Source organism: Coloeus monedula, assembly GCF_965178545.1.
Source record: "Coloeus monedula genome assembly, chromosome: 9".
Classification (NCBI taxonomy): Eukaryota; Metazoa; Chordata; class Aves; order Passeriformes; family Corvidae; genus Coloeus; species Coloeus monedula.
Genome location: NC_138789.1, coordinates 31,130,120 through 31,150,068, shown reverse-complemented (window position 1 = coordinate 31,150,068; position 19,949 = coordinate 31,130,120). Strand labels below are relative to the sequence as shown.

General features: G+C 49.5%; 2 protein-coding genes and 1 long non-coding RNA gene across 4 annotated transcripts; 2 read left to right on the top strand and 1 right to left on the bottom strand.

Annotated features, from left to right (window-relative positions):
• The first annotated feature begins 567 nt into the window (after positions 1-567).
• DEPDC1 (DEP domain containing 1) lies at positions 568-10,612 on the top strand. Of its 2 annotated transcripts, XM_082286917.1 has the most exons (12): positions 568-607; positions 1,175-1,440; positions 2,033-2,177; positions 2,889-3,007; positions 3,390-3,520; positions 4,004-4,051; positions 4,726-4,866; positions 5,333-6,142; positions 6,695-6,867; positions 7,541-7,717; positions 7,923-8,108; positions 9,887-10,612. In XM_082286917.1, exons 2-12 carry the CDS (start codon positions 1,208-1,210, stop codon positions 10,025-10,027), a joined length of 2,304 nt encoding a protein of 767 aa, XP_082143043.1. In that variant the 5' UTR covers positions 568-607; positions 1,175-1,207; the 3' UTR covers positions 10,028-10,612. The 2 variants fall into 2 exon arrangements, with proteins under 2 accessions (XP_082143043.1, XP_082143044.1); XM_082286918.1 differs by lacking the exon at positions 568-607 and having other exon boundaries at positions 1,097-1,440; positions 5,360-6,142.
• LOC309576004 lies at positions 7,624-19,157 on the bottom strand. Its single transcript, XR_014226631.1, has 4 exons — positions 19,027-19,157; positions 18,445-18,642; positions 7,873-8,076; positions 7,624-7,763 (listed from the first exon to the last, which is right to left on the bottom strand). It is a non-coding gene; the product is annotated as an uncharacterized lncRNA (long non-coding RNA).
• Positions 14,190-19,804, top strand: RPE65 (retinoid isomerohydrolase RPE65). Its single transcript, XM_082286920.1, has 11 exons — positions 14,190-14,281; positions 14,374-14,515; positions 15,117-15,264; positions 15,531-15,612; positions 15,809-15,941; positions 16,063-16,202; positions 17,068-17,197; positions 18,048-18,162; positions 18,266-18,360; positions 18,451-18,562; positions 19,034-19,804. Exons 1-11 carry the CDS (start codon positions 14,205-14,207, stop codon positions 19,183-19,185), a joined length of 1,326 nt encoding a protein of 441 aa, XP_082143046.1. The 5' UTR covers positions 14,190-14,204; the 3' UTR covers positions 19,186-19,804.
• Positions 19,805-19,949: the final 145 nt, after the last annotated feature.

Below are 19,949 nucleotides of genomic sequence, written 5' to 3'. Positions count from 1 at the left end.
AGTGGTTGGAATTTTGCTGTGGGAAGTCAGGAGGGCTGGAGCCGGGGCGAGGGGCCGGAGCTGAGGCAGGACAATTCTGTATTGGCCACACCCAGAATAACCTTCATTGCACAGAGGGATTAAATCCTGTGAAAATCAAGGTGAAGGCGTTCCCACCCAAACCCACTTAATTCCAGAGAATCCCAGCCTGGTTTGGGTTGGAAGGGACCTCAAAGCCCCTCCAGTGCCACCCCTGCACCTCCGGAGCACCTCTGACATGAGGCGGGGCCAGCGGTCCCAGCACGTTAATTACTGGTAAGTAACGAACTGGGATTAATGAGCTTCTGTTAATTACTGTTAATCACAGTTGGGTAATTAACGCCTGTCGAGGTGCTCGGGGCGGGATCCGAACCCGCGGCCTGCGGAGTCCCCTCAGGCCGGCCCGCCGCTGGCGTCACGCGCCACGTGCCCCTGTCTCGGCCAATCAGCGGCCGCCGGCGGATTCAAACGGCGGGCGGCGGCGGCGGCCGTTGTGCGCGCGGCGGGGCCAGCAGGGGGCGCTGCGCTCCCCGGCGGAGGGGCCGCCATGGCCGGGCCGGGGCCGGGGCCGTACCGCGCCACGAGACTGGTGAGGCACCGGGACAGCGGGGCTGCTCAGGCACCGGGCCGGCAGGGGCTGCTCAGGCACCGGGCCGGCAGGGGCTGCTCAGGCACCGGGCCGGCAGGGGCTGCTCAGGCACCGGGACAGCGGGGCCGCGTGCGGGACTCGGGGGCGCGGCTGCTGCGGGGGCAGCGGGGCGCCGGTGTCACCCGTGCGAGCGCTGCGGGACGGGAGGTGGTTCTGCCCCTCGGGCCTGCTGTCACGACATAGGGGGGGCTTAGGGAGGCTCCCTGCCCGCTGCCGCGAAGTGTGGGTGCCCTGGGGCCCCCTGCTCCTGTCACGACACGGCGGTACCTGGGGCCGTCCCGCGCCGTGCCCGGTTCGCGGTGTGTGCGTGCCCGGGGGTGCCCTGCCCGCTATCGCCACGGGGGGTGCCCTGGGACCCCCCCCCCCCCCCTGCGGTCGCGACACGGGGCGCTCCGGGACCCCCCTGTCACGACATGTGGGTGCCCCGGGTCCCCCGCCCCGTGCCCCCGATCCTCGGGACGCTGCGCTCGCCGCTTCAGCTGCCGCGCTCGCTCCGTTTCCGCGCAGTGGAACGAGGTCACCCGGCACTTCCGAGCGGGGATGCCCCTGCGGCGGCACCGGCGGCGCTTCCGCTCGCACGGCGGCTGCTTCACCGCCGCCGAGGCCGCGGACTGGCTCCACCAGGTGCTGAGGAGCAACAGCAGCTTCGGGCCCGACGTGACCAGGCAGCAAACGGTGCAGCTGCTGCGGAAATTCCTCAAAAACCACGTCATTGAGGATATCAAAGGCAGGTGGGGAGCTGAAAATCTGGAAGACAACGGTGCCCTGTACAGGTACTGAGATTGAAATTATTCCGTGGCCCTTCAGATTGAGAATTTTAATTTAAAATGCTCAGATTTGTAAAAAGAACTTGCTTTGCGTTGAGCGTTTTGGGCAAAAATTTAATTATTAGCATCATATTGCTCCTCTGAGTGTTCTGCTTTGCTCCTGTGTCCATGCTTTTGTCTATCCGAGGTTTTTGCTGGAATACAAGCAGCACTCCAGTGCTTTGGAGTGAAGCCAGAGTGTTTTGTAGTAGCTCCCTGCTGGGTTTGCTTCTCTTGGACCTTTTATACAAAGTCTAAGTGGGAAATAGAGCCAAGCAGCTCTGAAATGAAAGATATTAAAGGCCCTCACTTCTCACATTCTGGCCTTTCTCTGTGCCAACATCTTCAGCTTGACTTTGGCATCGAGATAAACAGCCCAAAGCTACTTTATCGTATGATAAATTTTAAAAATCAGTGTTTTCCTTTTGATTTTCCTGAATCTCTTCACAGTCCTATGGAGTCACTTTGGTATGGAGTGAGAGTTTTCATTTTGGTCAAGTCATTTATTTGATTACAGACCAATTCTAAATGTATTTAACATCTCTCCTGTTCACTACAGATTTCCTTCAACATCTCCAGTTAAACCTCTACCAAGCCCACCAAGGGAGAACTTGGAAAACTTCTCTGGAGACAAAGGAAAACCTTTTAAACTGCCCAGTTCATCCAGGAGGGCTTTGAAAAAACCGGAGTTCCTGCAGTCTCTGGTAATAGCTTCTGTTCCTTACAGGATTGCAGTTGTCTTGTATCATCTTTACTCTTTAAAAAAAGTAAAACTAGAATCTTTTAGTGACACTGTTCTGTTGTGGCATCTTGCCTTGAGAACTCATTTGGAGGTAAGGAATTAAGAAATAAATTGGTATGGGAGGGGTTTTTATTTTGTTTTGGGTTTTCTTTGTTTTGTCTCAGTGCAGAATTATCCCCGCTCAGGGATTTTAAAGTATTGGGAGGGCTGGAAGGTGAAATTCTAGAAATTGTGTGCAAAATATGGCCTTGTTGAAACTTAATTTATCTTTGGGGGACAAATAAAAGGCACAAATCATTTAACTTTAGCTTTTTGGAGAAGATGGAATGTGCGTGTGGCCCTTGATTAATTTGAGATTTGTGTGCATAAATTCTGAATTTAGATTCCAGTCCTAAAGGAGGATAATTCACATATTAATAAGTCTGGATTTAAGGTGTTTTTACCTTTCAATTGCTGATTTTGAGATTGATCAAGGTTGTTTGGGGTTTTTTTTCACTTCTTTTGCTTTTTAGTTGTGTGCTTCCATTTCAGTGCTGAGGCTGAAGGTTCCTCTCTGGCTCATGTGGAATTTAATGTTCCACAGAATGCCCTGTTCTTCTAATTCCAATTTTCTCTAATTTTTAATTGCCTTAAGAGCCTTGTATTCCTTACAGTATAAACCACTCATTTCCAGGAAAACTTAGCAAGACCAAAACCTGATGTAATACAAGAAAAGAAGGAAGACACACTGCAAGGCAGGGAAATAAGCCAGGAATATGTGCAAGAAACATGGAGAAATATCATCCTGATACAGTAAGTGACAAATTACCCAAAGCACCTTCTCACTGAGGTATGAAATAGCCCAATCAAGCTTTTGCAATTTGTTCTTAATTTTTAAAACTATGTTTTAAGCTGAATATTTTTGCCATTGTTTACACAGCTTTTCCAATGTATTTGTTACCATTGGATTGTTGCGTTTAAGGAATTTCTGGTCATGTGCTGTTGCTGAAATATGTTTTAAACACCCCACATGCTCTTCCTGGCTGACTGTTGCTGTTTGTCCCAGGCAAAAACGTCCTACTGGAACTGAGAAGTTATTAAACAGCACTTGAGTTTCTCGAGAGTTTTTGGATAGATATGAAAAGAACTTGTTTTCCTTCATTCCTTGCAAATCTCTGCTCTCTTCCTCCCCCAGTTTGCAAACCATTTTGGGGCTCCCCTCGTTGGAGGAGGTTCTGCAGCCGGCCCAGATCATTCCTGAGTTTGTCATGTACAACATGAGCAGCACCAGCAAACATGGGGTGGTGATTCTGCAGGACAAAGCAGGTGGCATTTATTTCCCTGGCTTTGCTTAAACATTCTTTGTTTATAAATAATAACTAATCTGTTTCATGGTCTGTTGTTTGCACTTCTTTCCCAAACCACAGCACAGCTCAAGGACCTTAAATCCCATCCTGTTCCACCCCCTGCCATGGCAGGGACCCCTTCCCCTATCCCAGGTTGCTCCAGCCTGGCCCTGGACACTGCCAGGGATCCAGGGGCAGCCCCAGCTGCTCTGGGAACTCCATCTCAGCCCCTCCCCACCTCCCAGGGAACAATTCCTTCCCAATATCCCATCTAACCCTGCCCACCTTCAGCTTAAAGCCATTCCCCTTTGTCTTATCAAAATTACATGTGTAGCAATACTTGAAGTCAGTTTTAAGTTTAATCTTTTGTACTTTAAGTGTTATTTAATACATGTGAGCCATTATTAGTTGCTAATTATTTGGGCTCATGTGTAAATAATGCGTTTATCTGTTTATATTTCAGAAGACCTCCCTCACTGGGTGTTGTCAGCCATGAAGTGCTTGGCCTACTGTAAGTCCCTGAAGAGCTTCTAAGTTCCAGAAACCTCTTTTGAGAGTTGAAAGGGAAATATTTGTGTGTGTGAAATCAGTTGTGATGTTTCAGTTTGGAAATTGGGCAAAACCTGTGTGTGGTTTCCTCTAATGCAGCTTTTCAAGAGTGAAAGGGGCTTTCCTTTTCCAGTCCCTGGCGTTGAGCTGGACCAAAACATTTCCTACGTTTCATATTAAGCTGGGGACAGCAATTTTCTTGGGTTTTTTAACCATCAACTAGACATTAATTAGATGAGTGCCTCTCAAATGAAACCAGAGATAATGAGCTTTTTTCCATATGCTGAGTTTCCTCTTGCTCAAGAATCCAGAACTCCCTGTGGGACAACTGGCATCACTGTGCTTTGGAAATGAAGGAACATAAAAGGGTTGGTTATTATTTTGCAGAGGAACCTATAAAGACCACAGATTAATTTTTCTGTCTTTATTTTCTTGGTGTGGAACAGAACTGAGCACAGCTCTTCAGTGGCTGCCTGGAGTCTCTTACACTATTTGTGCCAAATACAATATTTGTGGATTGCTGACAGGATTCTTTGCTTGTGAAACAAGAATAAACTTCAGCTGATTTTCAAAAATTCCTGTTACAATGGAATTGTCGATTTTTGGTGTGAATTTCCTTTCTTCCCCTCTTTTCAGGGCCCAGGAACAATGACATGAGCCAAGCCACCTACAGTGGGTTTGAGCGCGACGTGTTCAGAACAGTTGCTGATTATTTTCACAGTCTGCCTGAGCCATTGCTTACTTTTGAATACTATGAGCTCTTTGTTAATATCTTAGGTATGTATGAATTTAGAAACAGTCAGGGAAGCTGTAAGTTTCGATCAGCTGGGGGACAAATGTGTGATTCAAAGCAGAGCTTGGCCCCCTGATCTGTGTGGGAGCTCAGATCTGAGGAGGATCGTCACTGCTCCATTCTGTATTAGTGTTAATTAAAATGTAGTTCTGTCTCATGTTTTCCCATTTAAATTGCTGTTTCAGCTCACATTCTAAATATTCAATAACAATAACTTTTAAAAAGTGCTTGTTCTGCCTGTTCCTCACTGTTGCAGTGTTACCTGTCTTTGTTCTTGCATGTTGGTTGCAATTACCTTGTTAAATTGCTTTGGGACTGAACTAAAGTCTTCTTCATTAATATCTTAATTAATATCTTAACTTTGTTGTCTGTCTGCCCATTTAGCAGCTCTCTGAACGGGTTCACTTTCATACCACTTGCATCTTTAACATCTCTTTCATTTCCTGATAGTTATGTGTGGCTACATCCCAATTCCAGATCTGGGCAGTGGAAAACGTTCTGTCCAAGAGGAGAAATGTGACCCCCAGCCTTCAAAAACTCTTCAGTTGAACTCTTTCAAGTCCACTGAGTGTCTTCTCCTAAGCCTGCTCCTCAAAGAGCCTGATGAGAAGAAGAAAGGTGAAGCTTCCAGGAGGTTTTCCTCAGACGAGCTGAGAGCCCAAAAGCAGCATGAAAAGAAACGGCAGCAACACCAACTGCCATGTCAGCAAGGGAGTGCTGGGAACCTGATGGGAGGGAGCTGCCAGAATCTTGCAGGATTCAGGAATGAACAACAGCCACCTGGAGCATTTAGGACAAGGTGTTACTCCTTGGAAAGAATTGGAGCTGCTGCTTCGAGTGTGTGTAATAAAGGAGGATCTGCTTCCCTCCGGGGAGGTGGTGTGAGCACCATCACGGGAAGTGGAGAACTGCTGGATGAGCATGAAGTGACTTCTGTGGTGGAGCTGGGCTGGGCTGGCTCGGGCCAAACACAGAGCCATGGCCTCAGGAGAGTGTCTGCCCCATCCACCCGGGGTGAGGAGCTGTGGGGTGGCAGCCACGGATCAAAGCTGGGCAGGAGGAGCTGCAGGAGCTGCACTGCCATCAACAGACCCATCGCTGAGATCACGGTGCAGCCCTGGGGGCAGGGAGAGGCCAGCCCCTCTGTGCACAGCAGGACTGAGGCCTCTGGCAGCACCATCCAAAAGAGACTCTGCAGGAGCAGCACAGAACTGTCAGAACGCTCTGTCCCCCCCTCCCCTTGTGTGTTGGCTGGCACAAGTAAGGGCTTTCTCCAGCATGTTGTACTGCCTTGTCATGTGGCCTCACTAATCCCTGCTTCCCTCACCTCTGCCACTCTTGCTAGGTTTGTGGATAAGGCATAGAACATGGATTTGTGGGGCTTTCAAAGAAAATCTGCTGGCTAAATTGTTGAAATTGCTGTAGCTCTGCTAACAAATAGTAGTGTGTAGCATCTTTGGAGTATGAGCTTGATGTGTCAATAATTGGCCTTTCTGCTCAGGTAAGTGAGGAAGGAGGCAGGAAATCTGCACACACCTGCCTGTTGGAGATGTCTTTTTCTGCTCTTTAAATCATGATTTTTTGGAAATAGTTCTGGGAATAATGAGTGTCATCCCTTAATTGTATTATGGTCCTAATTGCACCATAATGAAGAAAGTTGAAGATGACCACACAAACAAAGGCCTGTACATTCTCTCTACTGTGTTAGAGCTGATTTCTCTGAAAAGTTAAGAAATTTGTGGTACTGAGGTAAAAATATGCTGGAAGTTGGTTCAAATCTTAATGCCAGTCATTTTTGTGGTTAACCTGTAGATCTCCTGCAGCCTCACCTAGAAAGAATTGCAGTGGAAGCTCTGCAGATCTGCTGCTTGCTGCTTCCACCCCCGAACCGCAGGAAGCTGCAGCTGCTGCTGCGGATGATGGCCAGGATCAGTGGCAATGTTGATATGCCACGGCTGCACGATGCCATGGGCACCAGGTCCTTGGTAAGAGAAGGAAAATCTCTTCTTAAAATGCAGATGGTTCTTCAGTCTGATTTCTCACCCAGCTGCCATTTAGAATCCCAGACTGGTTTGGGGTGGGAGGGACCTTAAAGCCCATCTCCTTCCAGGTTAAACCTGGCTCTTGGTGTGCATTAGGTCTGGGTTAAGTTGGCTCTGCAAGTTTTAATACCTCACTTGTCTCAAGATGACCAATTGAAGATTTAGGTTTAGATGAGATGCAGGAAGGAATTCTTTGTTCGGAGGGTGGGGAGGCCCTGGCACAGGGTGCCCAGAGCAGCTGGGGCTGCCCCTGGATCCCTGGCAGTGTCCAAGGCCAGACTGGAGTGGCTTGGAGCCACCTGGGATAGTGGAGGGTGTCCATGTCCCAACCCAAACCATTCCAGGATTGTATTCTGTGATTCTGTGAAGATGCTCATTTTTCCATAGGTTAAGCCTTTTTCTGTTACTACCTTTTCAGAATATGTATTTTTAATTGAAAATGCTGCTCAATTCCAAAAAAATTACTTTAATTCAGATGAGGGAACAGCTGTGACTCTTCTTCCTTGTGTGACCATACTTGGCAGTTGGTATTGGAGAATTTGTGCCACTGTAGAGTGGACAGAAGACAAGTAAACCCCACAGCTGTGTGTACTGAAGCTGTGCTGAACTCTTCCAGCTGATCCAGACGTTTTCCCGCTGCGTGCTGCGCTGTGCACAGGAGGAAGACCTGGATGAGCTGCTTTCCACACGCTTGGTTTCCTTCCTGATGGACCATCAGCAGGAAATACTCCAAGTCCCAGCTTACCTGCAGGTTGCTGTGCGGGATCACCTCGAGTACCTGAAGATGGCTCAGGTTGGTGCCATGAGAGCAGTTCAAATTCATTTGTTAATTGTTACTTCTGAAGGTGGGAAAATGCAAATAAACCCAGGGTATTTTGAATGTACAGATATTAATTATCTTAAGTTTTGCAGCTTGTGTGTGGGTGTGGGTGTTTATTAGGTACTTACTCAAATAGTACAGAATGAGTTGAGTACATGCAGAGCCTTTTTTCTTTCAGTGCAAACAGGAAAAAGAAGAAATTTGTGCCATCTTGCCAACATATTCCTACTGCAAACAAATCACTCCTCAGGAGTTTGAAGAACAAAAGGTCTCCACCTCGCAGGCTGCAGTGGCAGAGCTCTTGGAGAACATCATCAAGGATAAAAACCTCTCTGTGAAGGAGAAAAAGAAAAAGTTAAAACAGGTGAGTTTATTTCATCTGCTTCTGCAGTGCCTTTGTGAGGGAAGGGCTCAGGCACCAGAGCCTGGGGCAGGAGAGGAGCAGAACGTGCTGAGAAATGTTTGTGCTCAAGAGCTTTTGGGTGCTTTGTGTGCTCTGCTTGGGATTTTAAAGATGGTTTCTAATGCTGCATTAGAAATTAGCTCTGCAGGCTGGCAGAGCTGGGGGTGCTCACCTGGAGAGGAGAAGGCTCCAGGGAGAGCTCAGAGCCCCTGGCAGGGCCTGAAGGGGCTCCAGGAGAGCTGCAGAGGGACTGGGGACAAGGCCTGGAGGGACAGGACCCAGGGAATGGCTTCCCAGTGCCAGAGGGCAGGGCTGGATGGGAGATTGGGCAGGAATTGTTCCCTGGGAGGGTGGGCAGGCCCTGGCACAGGGTGCCCAGAGCAGCTGGGGCTGCCCCTGGATCCCTGGCAGTGCCCAAGGCCAGGTTGGACATTGGGGCTGGGAGCAACCTGGGACAGTGGAAGGTGTCCCTGCCCATGGAAGGGGTGGCACTGGGTGGGCTTTGAGGTCCCTTCCAACCCAGACCACTCCATGATAATCCAGACTTTGACTCTGCAGCAGTGGAGTTTAAACAATGATGTAAAACCAGTATCAAATTACTCTGCTGGAGATCCTGCTCTCTGTTCAGTGATTCCTGATGGAATCACAGCCTGGATTCCTGTGGTGCACTGGCCATCTAAGTCACCATTAACATGCCATAGGTGGGTTTCAATTCAGTAGGTGTTAAAAGCAATAATTTTTGGCTTTAAGAGACCAAACTCTCTCTCTTCACAATCCTGAAACATTCTTTTGGTGGCCTTGGCCTTGTGTTTTGTAATATTTGTAGTGCTCAAGATTATCTCGCACTTCTCTGGCCTACCAACATCTTGCCTAATAAATAGTAAGGCTAAAACACAGCAGTTTTGGCAGGATTTAATCCTGGAGGGTTTTTCTTTCCTTTGGCAAGTGTTTCTGCCCAATGGAATAATTCTGTACTTGTCCTGGAATCTCCTAAGCAAGTCTTGTGACTCCCATTTGAACAAGCAGCTTTTCAGGGTAGGCACACTTGGCTTTGGTGCCCCTCGTGCAGCTCTGACTCCATGTGTGTTGTGGAAACTTTCTGGGCCTCTAAAAGTGAGCCTGGTTTGGTTCAAGAGCATCAAAACTTCCTGAATGTAAAGCAGAATGGTTAATTACAGTTGATTAAGACTTGGAGTAAGTGAGGAGTAAGAAATGATTCACAGCAGCAGGGGAAAGGAAGGAAATGGGGGCCCAAAAGTGATTCCAGGACTGGAGGTGCCCCAGCAGTGCCAGCACAGGGATGGGCACTGTCCTGGCGCCTGCTGGACACACTCTTCTTGATGGGAAATGTTGGGAATTTTGGGGAAAAGCCAAATTCGTGGCACTTTCTAGAGGGTAAGGTCCCAGTTGTGCCAACAACCAGAAGTTACAAAAGGGGTTGGCTGAATCCATCAGTGGAAAGGTTTGGCTGATGTCCAGATATTTCAGTTTTTCATCCCTTCCTGAGGCCTTGCATGGGAAACAGGCAAAGTGTCCAAATCACATCTCTGATTCCAGGTATTTTCATTTTCATGGAATCAGTGTAAGCTTTTTCAGCAAAACAGGCTGAATCTTGGCTCCCTGTTGGGTAAAACTCATTTACCCATGGAATTCCTGGAAGGCAGCTCTCCAGGCACACCACCATGGAGTGTGGAGGTTTTGTGGGATTATCTTGTCATTGGTGCTCATGTGTGCTGCAGTTCCAGAAGGAATATCCCCAGATCTACGCGAGCAGGTTCCCGACGACGGAGACGGAAGCGCTGCTCCTGGAGAACAAACCCACCATCAAACAGCCCATGCTGAGCCTCAGGAAACCCAAATTTCGGAGCCTCAGGTATTGATTTCAGCCCACCTGAGCCATTTCTCCCTGCTGGAAGGCTGAGGGATTCACCAAAGGAATTGCTGCAGGAGTTTGGCAGTGGCTGGTCTGTGGAAGGAGGAAATGTTTACATGGACACTGTGCTGGAAAGGTGCCAAAATAGCTTTTTTTTTGTTGTGCAGATACTTTGGAATAACTTCTAAAAGAAAAATATTTATCTGTTTACAAATTATTACAATATATTGGAGTAGGAAAATGTGAAAATCCACATAAAGCTGTTGTTAACCAAAAATTTATGTATGGGTTTTTTATGGGAAACTAATGACCTGCTCTTGTTATAACCTTTTAATGTCTGGTCAGGAATTTGTGCCATTTATTGGAGGTTTTTACGTGTGTGTGTGTGTGTGTGTGTGTTGTGACTAAGTGCCTTTTCTATTCTCAAAATGTTTGTCTTTAAACAAAGGAGCCTCTATGAGTTCAGAACCAGGAGAGCCAGTTTACCATAAATAAATGATTATCTCACTCCCTAAAATGCTTCTGTTCATATCATCTGTAAAACCCTCATCAGTTTTTTGATATTTATTTATATTAAAAGACTTGAAGTGTATTTCTGGCATTTTCATGGAAAATTCATTTTGGATCTGTTGGTGTGATTCTCAAAATAGGAGTGACCCATGAAGTGAGACGAGTGGAACCAGAATACAGAATTTCCCTATTTTTTCCAGAGTTAGGGATTTGCTTATTCATTATTTTAAGATAAAGGTTCCCCCACATGAGTATAAAGCTGCAGGAGTATTTTTGGGAAGGAATAATTAATAATAATTAATCTACTGCATGGCTCTGAGATCACAGACTGGTTTGGGTTGGGAGGGACCTCAAAGCCCACCTTGTGCCACCCCTGCCATGACAGGGACACCTCCCACTGTCCCAGGATGCTCCCAGCCCCAGTGTCCAACCTGGCCTTGGGCACTGCCAGGGATCCAGAAGCAGCCCCAGCTGCTCTGGGAATTCTATTCCAGGGCCTCCCCTCCTTCACAGCCAGGAATTCCTTGGTACATCTGTGACCCTGAGCCTGTCAGTTCTCTCCTAAAAAATACATTTTTCTCCCTTTTTTTTTTTTTTTTTTTAAAGATTTTGTTAGAAACCCAAATTAGGCTCATTTTACCCTGGATTAATGATGCCTTAATGTCCTGTGGGTAACTTTGTGCTTTCAGGGCAGGGGCAGCTGTTCCTCCCTGGAACATCTGTGATCAACTCCCTCCAACATTCCAGCACCTGCCTGAACTTGCTTCCAATGCTTCCCAACCCCTTCCACATTGCATAAATGCTTTGTTTATGTAGTGTTCCAGTTAAGTAACTTACGAGGTGAGAAGCTCACATTTCCCAGGATTTGGCTTTCAAAGGCCTGCCCTCATAATTCCCAGTTCTTGATCCAGGTTATTTAATGTTCCTTTCTAAGGTTTTGACAAACTTAACCAGAATGGGAATAAATAGAGAAATTACAATATAATTATGGTTATTTAATACAAAGGGTTAATGGGGGCCCTCAGTCAAAGGTTTTCTGTGAGAAGCCTTAAATGAACACTTGTCCAAGTGGAAACACTGCCTTGAAGGAGGGAGCAGACAAAACCAGGGAATGAAGCCAATGCTCACATGCTGGTTGTAGCACAAATGGAACAGGGACATATTTAATGTCTCTTTTTGTCCCTTCACCCCAGTTTGGATCCCTGGAGCTGTTTACAGTTGAAAGTTTGAAGTTGCTCTTTACAGCACTGTTGTTTTCATGAATGTTGACTTTTACTAGAGGTGGTTCCCGATGATGAGTCTGGAGGAGGCTGACAGGAGACCTCAAGGGGCTGCAGCTCCACCCAAGGGCCAGCTCCAATCTCTGCTCCCTGGCAGCTGGGAGAGGACCTGGGAACGGCTGGAGCTGTGCCAGGACAGGGTCAGGCTGGAGATCAGGGAAATCTGAGGCTGCTGGGCACTGCCCAGGCTCCCCAGGGAATGGGCACGGCCCCGAGGCTGCCGGAGCTGCAGGAGCGTTTGGGCAGCACTGCCAGGGATGCCCGGGGTGGGATTTGGGGGGTCTGGGCAGGAACAGATGCTGGAATGGATGATCCCTATGGGTCCCTTCCAGCTCAGGAGATTCCTTGATGTCTGACACTGGCATTTTCTTCTCTCTTGGTGTCTCCAGTGTCACATCATTCCTGGGTGAGGCTCTGGAGGAGCCAGGATGGTCCCTACAGTGCCGAGTGCTGGTGCCAGCTCCCGGCGTGGCTCCAGCACCCTCCGTTTGACTCCTCCCTGGGTTTTTTTCTTTGTAATCACTTCTGCTTGGGAAGAATTTAGGTCTCAGAAAAACAGTGAAAGCCCCTTTTTGTGTGAACAGCAGGACAAAAGCTCCCAAAGCCCTGGGAGGATTTTGGTGCTGAAAGCCGGCTCTGTTCCCGGGGTGCTCTCATTGGTGGGGGCTGTTTTGGGACGGGGCTGCCCTGGGCAGGGCTCAGCACCCCATAAATACCCAGCACAGCTCTGCCTCTGTGATTAGCTCTGGAGGCTCAAGCCCTTCATCAGGGAGGATGTACAGCCAGTGAGTATTCCTGAAGCTCCTCTCTAGGGAAGCACATCCCAGCTGGAGCATCGGCTGGGGCTCTGAGGGGCAGCAGGGTTGGGAGGGGAGGGGGAGGAGGGGAGGTCTCCATGTGTCCATGCTGGTACATCCCCTGCCAAGGTGTGGTTCTGGTCTGGGGGAACAGGCTCACCTCCAGGTTCCAGAGGATTGACCAGAATTTGGAGCAGAATCATGGAATCCTGGAATGGTTTGGGCTGGGAGGGACCTTAAAGCCCATCCAGCACCACCCCTGCCATGGGCAGGGACACCTTCCACTGTCCCAGGCTGCTCCAAGCCCCGTCTGACCTGGACACTTCAGGGACCCAGGGGCCAGCCACAGTATCTCTGGGCAGAGTTCACCAGCAAAACCAAAGAAAAAAAGGAAAAAGACAAAACCCAGGCTTTTTGAAAAGCTGGGATATACAACTGGATTTTGCTTCCAGATGATTCTGGTATCCTGGGTTTGTTGGGCTGCAGTATGGGCTGTCCCCTTGGTGTCCCTGTCCCTCCTTGTGCTCAGGACAGTTCTCAGTAGCTGTTTGGAGCCTCAGATCCTTTCCCTACAGGAAAGCTGCTTCTCCTCCCTCCCTCAAGTTCTTTGCAAGTCATGGATCATTCCTTCCAGAAAGATCCATCCCTCCCTGGGAGGGGGCTCCCAGGTCTGCTCCAGGCTCACCCAGCTCTGCCCCTTTCAGGGTGGAGCATCCCGCTGGAGGCTACAAGAAGCTCTTTGAGACAGTGGAGGAGCTGTCCTCTCCAGTGACTGCCCACGTCACAGGTTGGTCTGGGGCCTCATCTCCTTCTGCTCTCCTTTGTTCCTGCAGCTCAGGGGCTTCCAGGGCTCAGAGGCTTTACAAGGGCTGGATGTGAAGGAGCTCACAGGGCTGGTGATTTGGGTAGCGAAAGGTCAGATTGGGTTGGGACCATCTTCAGACATTTCAGTACTGAGTATCTTGGTCCACAGCAGGTGTGGAGGTGAAGAAATCAGCTTAAAGAGCTCATGTGTGTTTAGACACCAAGTTTAAAAAATTTAAAAGATGAGTCTGAAGTTTTGCTCTTTTTGCTGTCACGACAAAATTTCCTTGGTTTGATTGGCCATGCCCATCCCAACGCTGCCTCTCCCACAGGCAGGATTCCCACCTGGCTGCGAGGAAGCCTCCTGAGATGTGGTCCTGGCTTGTTCGAGGTGGGCTCGGAGCCCTACTACCACCTCTTCGATGGCCAGGCACTGCTGCACAAGTTTGACTTCAAGGAGGGGCACGTCACCTACCACCGAAGGTACGCGCCAGCTTTCCACGAAACAAGAATAAATAAGGAAGCGTTTGCATGTCTGAAATGCTGGGGACAGGCTGTGCCTGTGGGAGACACCGGTTTTGTTGAGTCCATGTGGATCTTGGAAGAGCTCTAGCAGCGGTATCGCTGAACCCAGATCCAGCAGAGTGAGGTTCTGGGGACCTGCAGACTGCAGAGCTCTCATGAGGTTCGTCACAGGAATATTTGTATTTATTGCAAGCCTGGTGTCACCTGTAACAGACCTTCTCCTCCTGGCCCTCCCAGGTTTCTGCGGACTGACAGCTACGTGCGAGGCATGACAGAGAAGAGGATCGTGATAACAGAGTTTGGCACCTACGCCTACCCAGACCCCTGCAAGAACATCTTCTCCAGGTACCTCGGGGTGGTACAGACATTGCTGGGATGTCCTACTGAGTTTCTGCTTCCCAGGAGCCCCTGACTGCCTGTTGGTTTTCTCTGCTCAGGTTTTTCTCCTACTTCAAAGGTGTGGAGGTCACAGATAATGCCCTGGTGAACATCTACCCCGTGGGTGAGGATTATTATGCCTGTACTGAGACCAACTTCATCACCAGGATTAACCCAGACACCCTGGAGACCATCAAGCAGGTGGGTCTTTGTCCTGGGCTGTTAGAGGTGTGGAGGGTTAAAACTAAAATGAAAATCACGGAGTCACAGCATGGGTTGGGAGAGACCTTAAATCCTATCCAATGCCACCCCTGCCATGGCAGGAACACCTCCCACTGTCCCAGGCTGCTCCCAGCCCCAATGTCCAGCCTGGCCTTGGGCACTGCCAGGGATCCAGGGGCAGCCCCAGCTGCTCTGGGCACCCTGTGCCAGGGCCTGCCCACCCTCCCAGGGAACAATTCCTTCCCAATATCCCATCTAACCATGCATTCCTGTCCCTCCAGGCTCTTGTCCCCAGTCCCTTTGCAGCTCTCCTGGAGCCCCTTTAGGCTCTGGAAGAGTCCCCCTGAGCTTTCCCTTCTCCGGGCTGAACACCCCCAGCTCTCCCATGGCAGAGGGGCTCCAGCCCCTGGAGCATCTTCAAGTTTGGGTTGGAGTTTGCAAATCAGAGCTCAGCTGCAGACTTTGAGAGGAACTTCCCACATCCAGAGCAAGGATGTGTTGACTCACAGCACCTTGCAGAGCCGGTGCGTTCCCACCTCCTGCCAGGGAAGCTCCTGACTCTGTGCATGCTGTTCTCCAGGTGGATCTCTGTAAATACGTGTCTGTCAATGGGGCAACGGCTCATCCCCACATTGAGAACGATGGCACAGTTTACAACATTGGGAATTGCTTTGGAAAAAACTTTTCCCTGGCCTACAACATCATCCGGATTCCTCCTCTGCAGGCAGGTCAGTCAATCCCATCTCTGAGCCAGCTGGGAAACTTTTCCCTTATACATAATCTCTTTATCCTTTAAATGAACTTTGTCATCAAGTTAGGTTTCTTCCAAGCTCCTTTGGATTTTTTTTTTTTTTAAATGTTGTATTTAAACCACTTCCAGGTGGTTTCTAAACAATGAATTTTGTGTTAAAGGCAAAAATTTTCTGGGTAGATGCTGTAAGTACAGGCTAAGTGTGGGTAAGACCTCTGTAACCTCTCACTTGTCCCATTCCAGACAAGGAAGACCCCATGAACAAGTCGGAGGTGGTGGTGCAGTTCCCCTGCAGTGACAGGTTTAAGCCCTCCTATGTCCACAGGTAACATTCCATGGGGTCAGCAGGTCAGCTGGAACCAGGGACTGGTTCTCACATGTAATCAGCAATGAAGACTAGGTGATTAACCAAAATCAGGGTAATTTTGAGCGATGATGCATGTGCTTAGGATGAGCAACTCATGGATTTTGTCCAAACTGACCCCAGTGAGCCTGATGTGCTCCCCTGCCTTTCCCAACAGCTTTGGGCTGACCCCAAACTACTTAGTGTTTGTGGAAACACCAGTGAAAATCAACCTCCTCAAGTTCCTCTCCTCCTGGAGCCTTTGGGGAGCCAACTACATGGACTGCTTCGAGTCCAACGAGACCATGGGGGTAAGCGTGGGGTCATCCCAAACTGGGCTGGACTGGGCAGCCAGACCTGGGCTGGGAAATCCATGATCTTGGCTTCACCTTCATTTCCCTGAGCCTAAGCCCAGCTCTGTGTGGTTTTCAGGTGTGGCTTCACGTGGCAGAGAAGAAGAAAGGCAGGCTCCTCAACCTCAAGTACCGCACCTCAGCCTTCAACCTCTTCCACCACATCAACACCTACGAAGACAATGGGTTCCTGATCGTGGACCTGTGCACCTGGAAGGGGTGAGTCCAGGGGTCCCTGGGCATCACAACTGCCCCTTGCACCAGACACGCCCTGGCACATCCCTCCTGGGGCCTCTGGCACTTGCATGAACCCATCTAAATAGTCACACATGGTGACATGTAGACTATACAGCAGGGAGCCTGTTAGACACTCATTTTCCAAGAAAAAATTATTTTTATCTTTTACTTACTTTTATCTTTAGTAAATGTTAGTGACTGCTGAAGGGTTGATGCTATTCTGGCTCCTGGGGCTGCAATGAGCAGGGTGTGGGTGAGGCTTGAATGCTGCTCTTCATGTAAACACAGAAATGTGGCATTGAAGTGATGAAGCTCAACCCTGTGTTGGCTGCATACCCAGGACACCCTGAGCTGAGCTGATCCTGGCACAGAATCATAGAATTCCAGACTGATTTGGGTTGGAAGGGACCATAAAACTCACCTTGTCACACTCCCTGCCATGGTCAAGGACACCTTCCACCAGACCAGGTTACTCCAAGCCCCTTCCCGTGCTTGTGTTGAACACCAGGAGTTTCTGGGTTTTCCTGGCAGGGGCTGTGATGCACACACAGCTCAGCTCTGCCAAGGAGCTGGACTGGAGCTTGTGTCACTCTGTTTGCCCAGAGAAGCTGTGGCTGCCCCTGGATCCCTGGCAGTGTCCAAGGCCATGCTGGACAGGGCTTGGAGCACCCTGGGATAGTGGGAGGTGTCCCTGCCCATGGCAGGGGATGGGACGAGATAAACTTTAAGGCCCCTCCCAACCCAAACCATTCTATGATTCTACTGAATTTTAGGCAGAAAACACCTCCACTTCACCCCCACTTGCAAAGTCCAGCTGTGTTTCTCTCTATGATGCTGTTTTGTGCAGGTTTGAGTTTGTTTACAATTACCTGTACCTGGCCAACTTACGGGGCAACTGGGACGAGGTGAAGCGGCACGCGGAGAAGGCCCCGCAGCCCGAGGCCCGCAGATATGTCCTGCCCCTGAGCATCGACAAGGTACTGGAGGCAGCACCACTCCCTGCCAGGGCTCCTGTCCCCATTTACTCCAAATTCAACATTTTGATTAAGAGGGGAAACTTGAAGTATGGGCCTTCAGAGAAAATTTGTATTTTCTTTAGCTGATCAGTGTTTTAATGGTTTATTTATATGGTTGCCAAGAGAGGTTGTGGCTGCCCGATCCCTGGAAGTGTGCAAAGCTGGGTTGGGTGGAGATCTGAGCAACTGGTTTAGTGGAAGGTGTCCCTGCCCATGGCAAGGAAAATGAGATGAGCTTTAATGTCCCTTCCAACCCAAACTCTCTGATGACTCCATATGTTACTGTTCATGGCAGAGCCTGTGGGGCAGCAGCTCATCCCAGAGCTGCTGATAGCGCAGAAGGGAGCAGCCACAGCACAAGCATGAGTGGTTAAATCCTCCAGCCCTCAGTGTGAGGTCCCTGCAGCTGCCAGCCTGGCACAGACAGAGCTCTCTGGCTGGCAGCTGCTGAGTTCCTTTCCATGACCCCGCTTATGGTGGCTGGTGGGTGGGCCGAGGGCTGCCAGGGATGCTGGTCAACTGAGCTGCTCAGAGAGCTCACTGGGCTGTGGATCAAGTGAGAAGTGCAAGCCCACGTGGCAGTGCTTAATGAAACCTCTGAAGGCCTTCAGAAGGGAGGAAAGTTGTGTTTAGGCTGAGGAACAGGACAGTTCTTGCAGCACTGCCAAGAACACGGCAGCAGTCGCCTCCTGCTGCTCGCTGAGGCTCTGCCGTGTGTTGCTGCTTTCCCTGTTCAGTGCTGTTTGATACAATTCTGTGCAAATAAACTAAAAATTTTCTCCAATGTCCTGGGTATTTCTCTTTGTCACAGGCTGACACAGGGAAGAACCTGGTCACCCTGCCCTACACGACAGCCACAGCGACGCTGCGCAGTGACGAGACCATCTGGCTGGAGCCAGAGGTGATCTTCTCAGGGCCACGTCACGGTACAATGACACCCCAGCTCCCCCAGACCACAGCAGCACAAGTGCTGCCTGCACACCGTGTCCCACTAATCCTCAGCATTTTTATGTTTATTTTTCCTTGTAGCCTTTGAATTCCCCCAGATCAACTACGGGAAGTACGGTGGGAAGCCGTACACATACACCTACGGGCTGGGGCTGAACCACTTTGTCCCAGACAGGGTAACTATCAGCCACTGGGGAATGGCTTTAATTTGGGGACAACAAAGATTATTTCTGAGCTCTGGGGTTTTGGGTTTTCCTCACCTTTAGCTTTGCAAGTTGAACGTTAAAACCAAGGAGACCTGGGTGTGGCAGGAGCCGGATTCGTACCCATCGGAGCCGATCTTCGTTTCCCACCCGGATGCGCTGGAGGAAGATGATGGTAATGCTGGTGGGGTTGCTGGCATTGGGATTGGGCAGGGCTGTGCCACAGCTGGGCAGGGCAGAGCCTGCAGGCAGCTCCTGGATGAGATGGGACAGGTGCTAACACTGGTGGTAAATTTCTGAGGAAACATGGCAAAATTAAAACTAGAATAATAGAATTTTTGGGCTGGGAGAGACCTTAAAACTCATCCCGTTGCACCCCCTGCCATGGGCAGGGACACCTTCCACTACCCCAGGCTGCTCCAAGCCTTGAACTTGGCCTTGGACACTTCCAGGTCTGGGCCAGCCACAGCTTCTGTGGGCAGCCTGTGCTGTATCCCTGCCCGTGTCCCTCAGGAGGGATGGTCACACACCACTCCCAGGATTTCCAGTACCCCGAGTACCAGGGGGCTGCTCTCACCGCACCCAGCCGGGGTCAGACAGAGCCCACACCCAGCTGGGCCACACCTGTTGTGTTCTCACCTTGCAGGGGTGGTGCTGAGCATCGTGATCAGCCCAGGGGTGGGGCCCAAGCCTGCCTTCCTCCTCATCCTCAACGCCAAAGACATGAGCGAGGTGGCCAGGGCTGAGGTGGAGGTGATGATTCCCGTGACATTCCATGGGTGCTTCAAGAGAGCGTGACCACAGACAGCAACACCTGGCCCAGGCTTCTTCCAGCTCCCAAAAGGTGCAGTCTCCATTTACAGGTGACCCAAACTCCTTCCACAGCCCTTTGCATTTGTGGGGCTGCTTAACTCAGATCGAGCAGTTCAGTCTTGTTGATGATTCTTCAAAATGGTTAATCAGGTATTTTTTAAATGCACCCTTTGATATTATTTCCCATTAAACCACAAGTTTGGGGTGATGGAGAGGTTTTGTTTATGCAAAATTAAACATTGTAGCTGCAGCAGTGTGAAAGATGCTGAGTAACCTCAACACTTTTACATGTGGTAACATTGTGTACTACAGGCTGTGCTCTGCTAGATGATCAAGAATTTTTAGCCTATACTGAAGGATTATGGATTTAAATACCATCCTGGTCATTGCTGTAGTATCCTCAGAGCAATCCAAGTGGAGCCTTTCCACAGCTGCTTTGGGAATCCCAAGTGGGTGGCAAGGTAGAGTTTTGTTCTTCACTGAGGCTGCAAACTGCACACCTTCCCTTGTGTGTTTGCCCTTTTCCCTTTCTTTTGTCCAAGTGCAGTTCCTTGATTTCTGGATTACATGTTAAAACATGGACATGAAAATATCAAGCAATTGTTACGCCTTGGGCTGACTTTGCTTCCTTAGAGTGCTACAGATGTTCAGTTTAATCCTTCCTTCTCCCAAAATAAACTTTCAGCTGATGTTAAAAGAGGCTACAGTTGAAAATAAAAATTTCCTGCTAGTAGATTTAAAATCTGGGA

What these genes read in the sequence shown, in the direction of transcription:
- DEPDC1 (XM_082286917.1), top strand. Translation starts at nt 1,208, where the DNA reads ATGCCCCTGCGGCGGCACCGGCGGCGCTTCCGCTCGCACGGCGGCTGC. An exon ending in CATGAAGTGCTTGGCCTACT is followed by an intron (nt 4,052 to 4,725) that starts GTAAGTCCCTGA and finishes CCCTCTTTTCAG; the next exon opens with GGCCCAGGAACAATGACATG. An exon ending in GCTCTTTGTTAATATCTTAG is followed by an intron (nt 4,867 to 5,332) that starts GTATGTATGAAT and finishes ATTTCCTGATAG; the next exon opens with TTATGTGTGGCTACATCCCA.
- RPE65 (XM_082286920.1), top strand. Translation starts at nt 14,205, where the DNA reads ATGACAGAGAAGAGGATCGTGATAACAGAGTTTGGCACCTACGCCTAC. An exon ending in TGCCCCTGAGCATCGACAAG is followed by an intron (nt 17,198 to 18,047) that starts GTACTGGAGGCA and finishes TCTTTGTCACAG; the next exon opens with GCTGACACAGGGAAGAACCT. An exon ending in ACCACTTTGTCCCAGACAGG is followed by an intron (nt 18,361 to 18,450) that starts GTAACTATCAGC and finishes CCTCACCTTTAG; the next exon opens with CTTTGCAAGTTGAACGTTAA.